At 40.0% G+C, this 12,007-nt stretch overlaps 1 protein-coding gene across 1 annotated transcript; it reads left to right on the top strand.

The window, feature by feature from the left end:
- The first annotated feature begins 252 nt into the window (after positions 1 to 252).
- On the top strand, positions 253 to 3,266 carry LOC109802334 (early-responsive to dehydration stress protein (ERD4)). The gene has a single exon (XM_020363655.3). It carries the CDS (start codon positions 561 to 563, stop codon positions 2,982 to 2,984), a length of 2,424 nt encoding a protein of 807 aa, XP_020219244.2. The 5' UTR covers positions 253 to 560; the 3' UTR covers positions 2,985 to 3,266.
- Positions 3,267 to 12,007: the final 8,741 nt, after the last annotated feature.

Below are 12,007 nucleotides of genomic sequence, written 5' to 3'. Positions count from 1 at the left end.
TAATTATATGATCTTTTTATCCTACTCACATACTTATGCTGCTGTTATTAAGAATATGATTGAGACCTTATATTTAAAGACCTTATACTAATAATACATAATAATTAAACTCATGTCATAATCAAGCACTAAGAAAAAAAATATTTTCACTTCTTCATATATTAATATTTTAATTTTATAATTAAATAAACAAAACTATTCACATATTATTTCCTAAATTTATCAAAACATTCCTCGGAATAAAGTTTAGCCAACCCAAGGATCTACCATTGCACACAAGTTGGCAGACGGAGCCGCGGAGGAAACAAAAAAATGAAAAAGAAAAAGAAGAACATGAAATAGTAGTGTGATAGAAAAGAAAAGAAAAGTCAAAATTCCATCTCTGTCCTTCTTCGTTTTCCCTTCCCTTATTCTCTTCTCTTCTCCCAATCCGAACCCTAACCCCTAACACACTCCATCGAATTCCTTCGTAATCCGCTACACAGAGATAAACGATTTCAATAATCAATTCTCAGCAAAACCCACCCGCCAAATTTGGGTTCCGCAAACCCTAATTCCCGATGGGAGAGCCCCTCCCTCCGCCGCCGTCGTCCACCGGCGACGACGGCGGCGACCCCTTCGCCACGTGGTACGGCAACATCGACTACCTCCTCAACATCTCCGCCATCGGCTCCGCCTGCTGCCTCCTGATTTTCCTCTTCGTGAAGCTCCGCAGCGACCACCGCCGCATGCCGGGCCCCGCCGCCCTCGCCTCCAAGCTCCTCGCCGTCTGGCACGCCACCGGCCGGGAAATCGCCCGCCACTGCGGCGCCGACGCCGCGCAGTTCCTCCTCATCGAGGGCGGCAGCTGCGCCGTCCTCCTCGCCCTCGCCGCCCTCGCCCTCGCCGTCCTCCTCCCGCTCAACCTCTGCGCCGGCACCGCCGTGCTCGACGACGGGTTCTCCCGAACCACCATCACGCACATCGAGAAGGGCTCCCCTCTGCTCTGGATTCACTTCCTCTTCGCCGTCGTCGTGGCGGTTTTGGTCCACTTCGGCATTTCCGCCACCGAGGAGCGTCTCAGGATCACGAGGTTCAGAGACGGTTACGGTAATTTGAGTGACCCCACCGTGAATTCCACTTCTATATTCACCATAATGGTTCAGGGTTTGCCCAAAATCATAGGCGCTGATAGGGTAGTGTTGCACGAGTATTTTCAGTATAGGTACCCCGGGAAGGTTTATAAGGTTATTGTCCCAATGGATTTGTGTGCGTTGGATGATTTGGCTAATGAATTGTTGCGTGTGAGGGACGAGATTTCCTGGCTTGTGGCCAGGATTGACTCTCGCCTCTTGCCGGAAGACGACAATGATGGCGGCGTTGGGACCGGCGGTGTCAACGCGGCCGGGTTGCGGGGTTTGGTTGTTTGTTGCTGGAAATGGTTGAAGGGTGTGTGTTTTGATTTCATGGCGAGGTTTGGATACAGTGATGAAGAGAGGTTGAGGAAGTTGCAGGAGCTGAGGGCGGAGTTGGAGAGTGAGTTGGCTGATTATAAAGAAGGGCATGCTCCTGGTGCTGGAGTTGCGTTTGTTATGTTCAGGGATGTGTATACTGCTAACAAGGCTGTTCAGGATTTTAGGAATGAGAAGAGGAGGAGAATTGGGAAGTTCTTTTCGGTTATGGAGCTGCGGTTGCGGCGGAACCAGTGGAAGGTTGAGCGGGCTCCTTTGGCTACTGACATTTATTGGAAGAACATGGGGACGCCGAGGATGTCGCTGAAGTTGCGGCGGGTGATTGTGAATACTTGTTTGTTGTTGATGCTTCTGTTCTTTAGCTCGCCCCTTGCGGTGATCAGTGCTGTTAAGAGTGCTGGAAGGATTATCAATGCTGAAGCTATGGATAATGCGCAGCTGTGGTTGGCTTGGGTGCAAAGCTCTAGCTGGCTTGCAAGCCTTATTTTTCAGTTTTTACCCAATGTGATCATATTTGTTAGCATGTATATTGTGATCCCGTCGGCTCTTTCGTATCTGTCAAAATTTGAACGGCATTTGACAGTGTCTGGGGAGCAGAGAGCTGCGCTCATGAAGATGGTTTGCTTCTTCCTTGTGAATCTCATCCTCTTGAGGGGTTTGGTGGAATCGTCGTTAGAGAGTATGATCTTGAAAATGGGACGGTGCTATTTGGATGGAGAAGATTGCAAGAGGATTGAGCAATATATGAGTGCATCATTCTTGTCCAAGTCATGCCTTTCCTCACTTGCGTTTCTGATCACAAGTACTTTCTTGGGAATTTCTTATGATCTCTTGGCACCGGTTCCTTGGATCAAGAGAAACATTCAGAAGTTTCGGAAGAATGACATGCTTCAATTGGTGCCAGAACAAAGTGAAGAATACCCTTTAGAACACCAGGGCATAGATAATAGTCTTCAGAGACCTCTGATGCAAGACAATGCTTATGACGTTGCCAATGGGGATAATCTAGAGGGACAAGATCTTTTTGTTTATCCAATGACTGGAAGCTCACCTGTTCCGAAGCAGTCATTCGATTTTGCGCAGTATTATGCCTTTAATTTGACAATATTTGCTCTGACTCTAGTATACTGTTCATTTAATCCCCTTGTGGTCCCTGTTGGTGCTGTTTATTTTGGGTATAGATATGTGGTTGACAAGTACAATTTTCTGTTTGTGTATCGAGTTCGTGGCTTCCCTGCAGGCAATGATGGGAGATTAATAGATACTGTAATATGCATCATGCGTTTCTGTGTTGATCTATTCTTACTTGCCATGCTCCTATTCTTCTCAGTTCAAGGGGACTCTACCAAGCTACAAGCTATATTCACTCTTGGATTATTAGTCATGTATAAATTACTGCCTTCAAGTAATGATAGTTTTCAACCAACTCTTTTGGAGGGCATTCAAACGGTTGATAATGTTGTTGATACTAGGCCCATTGATTATGAGGTATTTTCACAGCCCAGGTTTGATTGGGATATCTCCCAAAGGTGACTCATGCTTTGATATGCATTGCTTGCTATCCCTATGAAGATGTATCTCTTCCCAAACAAGTAGTATGTAACATCGAAAAAAAATAGTGGTGAGGTATGGGGACAGGGGTCACGTTGGGCCAGGGGAGAAGGGAAGAGGGTTCTGGACCTTCTGGTAACTGCTGTTCATAATTGGTTATACACGCATTTATGACATTTCAATTCTTCCCTTCCATTTCTTACCTAATTTCAAAGCATGGCCAGGATGTTAATATCTGGAATGTACCATATATTTTTGTGTGAAGTTCCTTGCTTTATAGTTTCTCCAAATTTGAGGCGATGTGTTCTCTGCTACCATTAATGTGTGCCTAACACACTGGCGAAATTCTGGGGGAATGTTGGGCTTATTTTAATTAGAAAAGGAGCATGTTGCTTGGGACAGAAGCGGTGGCCCCATTCCCACCGTCTACTTGCAAAGAAAATTAAAGCGAAAGCCCAATAATTCCCTTTTTTTTTTTTAAGTGTTTCCGAATAGCTCACTAGTTACTATTATCAATATATGGAAGAGACTCAATAAAACATCATATATAAAAATGATATTTACTTATTTACTACATACATAAGAAGCAAATAACACTAAATAATATTTTTATTTCTGTCTTTATTTTTAGGATTTAATTTAGTTTCTATTTTTAAATGATTTAATTTAATAATCTATATGTTAGAAAATATTCAATGATGTGTTTTTTAAAATTTGTTATTAATAGATTAATGAAATTGGAGGGAAGGATAATACATATATATATATTTTTTTTGAAAATTAGATGATTGAATTAAATCATTTAAAAATTGAGAGATTAAATTGAGCATTTAAAAGATAGAGAGGTTAAATTGAATAATAATTTACATAATATATTTTTTTAAGATAAATTTAAATTTTCTTATACCTATTTCATATTTTATTTTACTTATTTTGTAAATCATTATTTAATTTATCATTATATATTTGAAATGTTCAATTTAATCCTATTGATTTTAAAATATTCAATTTGTTCTTATAATTTTTTAAAAAATATTGAATGTTAATTTTTGTTTGATTTTATTAACGTCATTAAGTAAATTTAGACGAATGAGTGACATTAAACATTTTAAAAAAATAAGAGGATGAAGTGAACAATTTTTTTGGTACATGGAGAAAGAAAGGAAAAAAACACAAAGGAAACTAAATGCGAATAAAACTGACTCCCATAAAATTAGCTAACAGGAGGCTACGAGGTTGCTCAAGAACAAAAAACACAATGAAAAATCTCCCCAAAGTTAGGGGCAAACTTCAAAAATTAATCCGTGTAAGACCCCCTTCCCTCTCTTTTTCCCTTCCTTCACTTCCAACCACTCCAACTCTCTCTTCTTCCCTCTCATTCTCTTTTCTCTGAATTGGTGGCTTTAGGTGCTGAGCCAGGGGCGGGTGGAGCTAGTTGAGGGTGGTGCTTCCTTTCAAGTTTAACATTCTCCTCCGGACAAGCTCTTTCTTTTCTCCGCTCAAGCTCCCAGAACTCGGAATCTTCACCCGAGGTAAGGGAAGCTAGTTAATTTCTGTGTTTGGCCAGGAATGAGTGCATATGCTCATTTGTGGTTGAATGATCGCTGACTTTGAGCTGAGATTTACTGAACAAAATGGGATTTTGGGGTTTTTCCGGGGTTGGATAAATTTTAGGGTTTTTGATGATTTTGTGATTGCATGTTGGAAATGGATCGTTTTTATTGATATTTGATGAAAGAGGAAGCTTTCAGGTGGTTTGCATGTTGGATTTGTGGTTGTTTTTGCAAGTTTTGGTTAAGGTTTTCGAAATGGTGAGGCTGTTGCTGAGCTTCGCGCTGAGCGGGGTTCTTCGCGCCTGGGCGCGCGGCCACCAGGAGACCCCATTTGGCTAAGCTCGCTGAGCGCAATGATGAGTGCGCTGAGCGCGCTTGAGAATGTGGTTCTCTGGCTGGCCCGCGCTGGGCGTGACGTGGACCGCGTTGGGCGCGATGCCAGTTGTGGCAGGTTTTGGTCTTTTTGTTGGGCGCTGAGCGCTCCCCTTATCACGCTGGGCGTGAGACTCTTTAAGAGTCTCTGCCTTGTGGGCGCTGGGCGTAATTTGAATTGCGCTAGGCGCGAGACCAAGGGAGGTCTCTGCCTTCCCCGCGCTGGGCGCGAGTTTTGGTGTGCCGGGCGCTAAGACTCCTTGAGTCTCTGCTCGGCCGGCGCTGGGCACAAAGACTATTGCGCTAAGCGCGAGATAGTCTTGGGTTCTTTGGTTGAGTCCCGCTGGGCGCGGGCATACCTGCGCTGGGTGCGCTGGCCCCCTGGTGCTCTTTGGTTGCGCTGCGCTGGGCGCAGCCACGTGTGCGCCGGGCGCGGAGATGGGATGATTATGTATGAAGTTTTGTGCTGAGTTGAATTGAAATAGAAGGTTATGAAATGATGTCTAGCAGATAAAGTTATTATTGATATTAAATTGTATCTGATGAATGTGTTGAGAAGTGGTGTTATGTTGTAGCTGTTTTGTTGAACTGTGAAGTTGATATGTTGAGTTGTACGTTTATGTTGTGTTGTGAGTTGATATGTTGAGATGTATAAGTTATGTTGTGTTGGAATATTGATGTGAGTTGTTGTAGACCGTAAGACTGAGTTGTTGTAGGCCGCAAGTCTGAGTTGTTGTAGGCCGTAAGGCTGAGTTGACGTAGGCCGAAAGGCTGAGTTGTTGTAGGAGATCTCCGAGTTGATATGCGTGACGACGCATTGTATGCTTATTGATGATCATGTTGACAAACCGATTGGATGTATGTTGATGAAGTGTTGATAGTTATAGTTGTTTATATTACTTAAAACTTTCTACATGCTGCTTCTTTTTATGCTAGCTTACCCTTTTGTTGTTTCCATGTGGTTGGACTGCAATGATCATACTATGTATGGAAGCAGAGCAGGGAAAGGTGGTGGATAGTGGTGAGTCTGCAGCTGGTAGGCGGAGCTGACTCCTATGGATGTTTTGTTTTGTTTTGTTACGGCTACTTGATATAGTGGCTTTGGATGTATTTTGTATTCTACACTCTAACTCTATTCGGATGTAGGACATTGTATATATTTATATTCTAGACACTATATTTATATACTCGTTCTATCCTGTCTCGAGTTTCCGGTGTACTGTGATGGTGAGTGTAGTGACCTGCCGGGTCGTTACAATCCGCACATTGATTCCTTTCCTTTAAATAATGTCGAAAAGCCAATTGACAATGCCAACGTTTCATTTCCACAATGGCCGCAATGATAACCCCATATCTATGAAATGTGTTTAAATCCTCCTAAATAAGGGTCTACGCACGAATAGAATCCAAAATACACATCACCTCGTTGTACTTTCTCTCCCAGGCCAACCGAATACCATGCAAAATGGCCAATAGCTCTGCCTAAAGATTATCCCCAACACCAAGACTACCACTGGCCATAAGCAAGCCCTACACCCTGTCGACTAAAACAACAACATCCACGCGGACTGTAGAAAACACTTCATCGTTACGGGCCTTCCAAAGAAACCAAAGCCCACAAAAGAAGGTGATCCCATGACTATCAAAACCCTCATGTAAAAGTGTTGGCCAGTGTAGAGGGACTAGAGTAAAAAGGTTGTAGCTGATACCTAGCCTCCTCCAAAATGACGCAGTCGGTCAACATATACCGAAAATATGTTGGAGATCCTCCTCACCATGACCACACCTCGTATAGATCGGATTCTCCAGGACATGCCTATTGTGCAAAAACACTCGAGAAAGAAAAGCATTACAACAAATCTGCCACATGAATTGTTTTAATGCAAGATAGTCATTGTGAGTGTACCATGTTGCTTCAAAACGGAAGGGTTTGCTACTATGCAGACATGGGAAACCACCACAATGGAGGACAAGGGGGTTGTGATTAGAATGACGTTTAGCAAGGAACTCCACTATTGCCTTTGGAAACTAAAGACACTAAGGAATATCACAAAAAGCACCATCTAGTTACTTATGGATGCTAGCACCTCCCATTCGATGACGATGAACACTATAAGAAATATTACACATAGTGACATACAAAAAGTATCATTATAGATATAATATACGTAACTATATATCTATTTGACATATAATTATACATAATTTTAGTGTTGATTTTGAATGAAATTTAACAATATATTTTGTGTGTTACTATAGTCTATATCCACAATTTTTAATAATTTACCAACATATATTGTATTTATTGTATGAGTAAAAGTAATTTTTAGTCACATGTATAGTGTCATTATATGGTGTGTCACTATATGATAATTTTCTTGTAGTGGCCAGGTGAAATTTCCTCCACTTGGTCCACGTTTAATAGTCTACATCACTCCTTGTTGTTAAAGAAGGTTGGAGCTTGTGTTACCAAAAAGGTGCCACCTTTCTACTCAGAAGGTACCTTAATATCATTAAAGTCCCCCGTTAGGATCCAAGGAAGGTGAAATCCATTACTGAAATTAAGAAGTTGATCCTATAACCTTTAACATGTTGTAGAAATGGGATTAACGTAGACTCTTGTACAAAGCCAAGAGGTAGCTCTTGAGAAGATGGAAATCGTAATAGCCCAAGCACAAACATAAACCATTTGGAAACCAAATAAAGATCCTTTTCTTTTTAAAGCCCACACTCCTCCAACGTATCCTTAGGCTTCCTAGATTTCCACTCTGGCATAGCCTAGCTTAACCTAAAAGACTTCAACTCTTGAAAACTATGTACTTTAAATAAAAATATGAGATCAAGTTATGTTAGATGAGAAACCTCCTAAAGTTGAAACCCTAACCTACCAAGATATTCAATACTCAACCTTTAATCAATTTGATTTAACAAATTACAGTAAATTACAAGGTACAATGCCAATATATCAAAATTTCAACATTAACGCAACTAATCAGTCACTTGTAATCAATGTTGATTTTATATTACCATCTTCTTGGTCAATTTCAATTACATGAATAGTATTCGGAGTATGTGTGTAATTGAAATAAAATATCTCATAAATCTTAGAATTCTTTAATCAGATTTATAACAAAATTGTTCAAGAGATATAAGGTAAGAAGATAAAGAACATAAAAATTTATACTGGTTCAGCCATCCACTTGGCCTACATCTATTTTTCTCTGATTTAGCACCCCACTACATCAAAGATCATTCACTGATGGAGGACCATCTATGGGACTTCATGTGGGACTCATCACTAGGCCAATGGCTAGGAGATTGGAAGATGATAGGGAAGTCAAAACCCTAGAAGACATATTTCTCAAGATTAAAATACACTAATCACTCTCCTAAGCTTTGATAGCCTAGAATTTATCTTTATGCCTATTTTGCCCTTGTCTTTGATTTTCCATTTTTACCCTTGTATTTTGGGGTATCTTAGACATAGGATCTATTTTACTTGTATTTCTAATTTTACCCTTGTATTTTGGGGTATTTTAGTCATAGGATTTATTTTCTTTTATAATTCCCATTTTACCCTTGTATTATGAGGTGTTTTAGATCATAGGTTTTTATTTTTGGGCTAAGGTATTTGATTAGCGTAGGAACAAAACCTAGACATATTTTTTGTGGCTCTTGGACCTATTTTTGGTGTTAGAAAGGCTTAGGCCCAAGTGGAGGGCAAAGGTTGCATGGTCTTATCATGCACCTAGATGTAGCCTAACTAATCCCAAAGATTCTATCCTTGGCCACCAAGTTGCATCTAGGGTTCATTTGCATTTCATTTGGTATGCATTTGGCTTGTGAATTTCGTCCATGCACTCTCCAAATGCAACCCTAGATGCCTCCCACTCCTATAAATACCGTAGGCTATGCATCATGTAAATACTTTGGAATATATGAATTTGAGTGAGCATTTTTTGCCTCAAATCCTCTCCTTAGTCACTAGGTCAATTCGGCCTACCTCTCTTATCTCCTCCTTAGAGTGAGTTTAGGGATACCTTGAATGGCCTTCACCTCCACTTAGTGAAGAAAGCCAACTAGAACACCTAAAACACCATCCTCCCTTCATTTCTCATATTCGCCCAAGCCATCACCATCTACGCCCACCTTCCTTTTTGCCTCACCCTTGAAGGACATCCACCCCCTAAGGTCAATATCTTGGCCTTGGCAAGGAGCTCCTCTTCACCATTGATGTTTGTTCATCCCCTTGGTGGAAGGAGTCCATCATTTGGTATCTAGAGCTTTGGTTATCTTCAAGGGTAACTAGTGTTCTTTGATTTTCTTTGAGTCTTTATCTTTTTGAGTCATTATTTGCGTCATCTTTGGTGTCTTTGTCATCCATGCAAATATTGCTTCAAATATCTCCTCATATTATTCTATGGTTCATTAGTTGTTCATGAGCCTCCTTTTGTGCTTTAAGATTTTTCTTGAGTCTTAGGTTCTTGTGTGCCATTTTTGCTTTTACACTTGAGTGCTGGCAAAATATATTATGAACATCAAGAACATGTCTTGCATCTCTTTTTGATCTTTTTACCTTTTAAGTTTTGTCAAAATTGTGTTTCTCTCACCCATCTCAAAAAGACAAAAATCTATATGTATGATGCACCCATTTGATGTATGAGAAAAATGAAAATATTTGATGTATGTGCTTTTCCATGAGGTGGCTGAAAATTTACTGCACCATTTAGAAGTCATTCATGCATGTTGATTAGTCCTTGGCATGCTCCAAATTTGTATTGAAATCTGTGTTATTTGCCTCCTACACATACATGATTGGCCACCTTTCCATGCACATCATTACATGATTATTCCTTTGTCCTTTGTGCACATGTGTGAGTGGTTAAATTTTGTGTGTGAGTGCTGGAATCTTTGACAAAAAATCTGCACAAAAAGAAAGAATTAGTACAAGACACACTCCACTCACAATATGCCTCATCACCCACTCATGTGTTGCCACTTGTCTCTCTAAATTTGACTCCTTTATGTGCTGCATTTTTAATCACCCACAAGTGTAAAACCCAAGCAAAATTTAAAAGAAAAATAGAAACAAAATCTAGACAAAAATATTGAAAAAAAACGTGACCAAAAAGGCCAAAAGAAAATAAAAGAAAACAAAAGGATTTGTTGCTAGACTTGTGGACATTTGACCTAATTACCCTTGCACATTGGAGTTAGACTTGGACTGAATTTTTGGACCTTATTGGACCCTTTTGAGACACAAATCCGTGGCTGGACCTCTACCAAAAAGGACTTAAAAATTCACAAGTGAAAACCATTAAAGTTTTAACTCCATTCTTGTGCCATTCTAGGACTTTTCCTTTGTCTGCTAGCCTTCTTAATGTGTCTTAATTTTTTGCTTGTCTTCTTTGGAATTCTTATGTTTGTCTCATTAATCTCTCTTTGAGTTTAGCCTTTTAATTGAGCATTTTCAGTTTTATTCCTTTGGCCTCCTTCTTGTTCTTGGTTGGTTTGTTATCTTTGGGTGTAGGTGAAGTACTACCTCCAAGAAACCCTTAGCAAAACTTCTTTGGGGGATTGAGTGGAGACTAAATCCGTGAGGTCCCAAGTGCTTTGGAGAAGGATATCATATCTCAAAGAGTGCAAACACCAAAGGAGAGGACTAACTTTGTTTGTTCCTTGTGAAGGGGAGCCAAATTGGAGGAGTTGAAGACCTTTAATTTCTTTTGTTTCTTACTTGCTCATTTTGCTCAATTTTTGGCCTCTTGTAATTTGGGCCTTATTTCTTTATCTTGGTTTGTAATTGGCCATTTTTTTAAACCTCTTCATTTTGGTTTTAGTTCGTGTAGTTGAAGGTGATTTGAAAACCTTCACCTAGGCCTTCGACTAGTATATGCTTTAAGTGCTTTCCTTTTGCATGTTTTAAAGCTTTTAGTAGTATAATTGCTTAGGTCTTTATTTTGCCTCAATTTTCGTTTAGAAGGCTTACAATTGCCTACTAAGGGTCCGTGCACACACACACCTTAGTCTTGTGAAAATTATTTTGTGAGAAAAGTGTGAAAAGGCTTAGTGATTTTTACTTGATAAGGCTTGGTTATTAAGTGATTCCTAGTAGTCCACCTCCCTTTGATAGTTCACTTTGTAAACTTAGGCCTTTTCATACCAATCTTGCACCTTGAAAACCTTTTTGTGAAAACCTTTTATCACTCACTCTTTGTGAAAACTTTTTTTTCAAACCCTTTTGAAAACAAAATTTGTGAAAACCTTTTCTTGATCAAAGATGAGTGATCATTCTAGTGTACATGATCATAACTCTTGTAGTACTAGGTCTAGTGTTAGGGATGAACTTAGACAATTGAAAGAATATTTGAGAAAAAAGAGGAAGAAAATATAAAGAGAGAGGAAGAGTTAAGAAAAAGGGAAAAAGAAAATGAGAAAAATAATGAAGAAATAAAAAGGTTGCTTGCTAGATTAGTTGTGGGAGGAGAGGCTAGTGGTTCAAGACCAAGAATCTCTTCCCCTAAATCCTCAAAAGGCAAGGGGCATATGATACATTCAAGTGTTCATGAGGAGGAAGGGCATCATACCCAACCTCCAAGTGATATCTTCTATAGTAGTCATCACAATGATGATTACTATCAACGACCCCCAAGGCAACATAGACATAGGGAGTCTTCCAATAGGGAACCCAACATCACTCTTCCCCCATTTCATGACAAAGAAAATGTTGAGAATTATTTGGATTGGGAAACGAAAGTTGAACAACTTTTCTCTTGCCATGGAGTGAGTGAAGATAGGAAGGTTTCTTTAGCAACCCTTAGCTTCCAAGGACATGCTATGTATTGGTGGACCTCTTTAGAAAAAGAAAGGAGAATAAATCATGAGCCCCCAATCCAATATTGGAATGAGCTTCGTAGTGCCTTAAGAAGGAGGCATATTCCTCCATACTATGATCGAGAGCTTATGGATAAGCTTAAAAGATTGAAACAAGGATCCTCTAGTGTGGAAGAATATAGGCAATCTATGGAGTTACTCATGATGAGGGCTGAGATTAGGGAGGAAGAGAGGACCACAATCTCT

The sequence above is a fragment of the Cajanus cajan genome, chromosome 5 (assembly GCF_000230855.2).
Source record: "Cajanus cajan strain Asha chromosome 5, NIPB_CcT2T_4, whole genome shotgun sequence".
In the NCBI taxonomy this organism is placed as follows: domain Eukaryota; kingdom Viridiplantae; phylum Streptophyta; class Magnoliopsida; order Fabales; family Fabaceae; genus Cajanus; species Cajanus cajan.
Note: the sequence above shows the minus strand (reverse complement) of the source record. Positions and strands in the feature narration are given on the sequence as shown.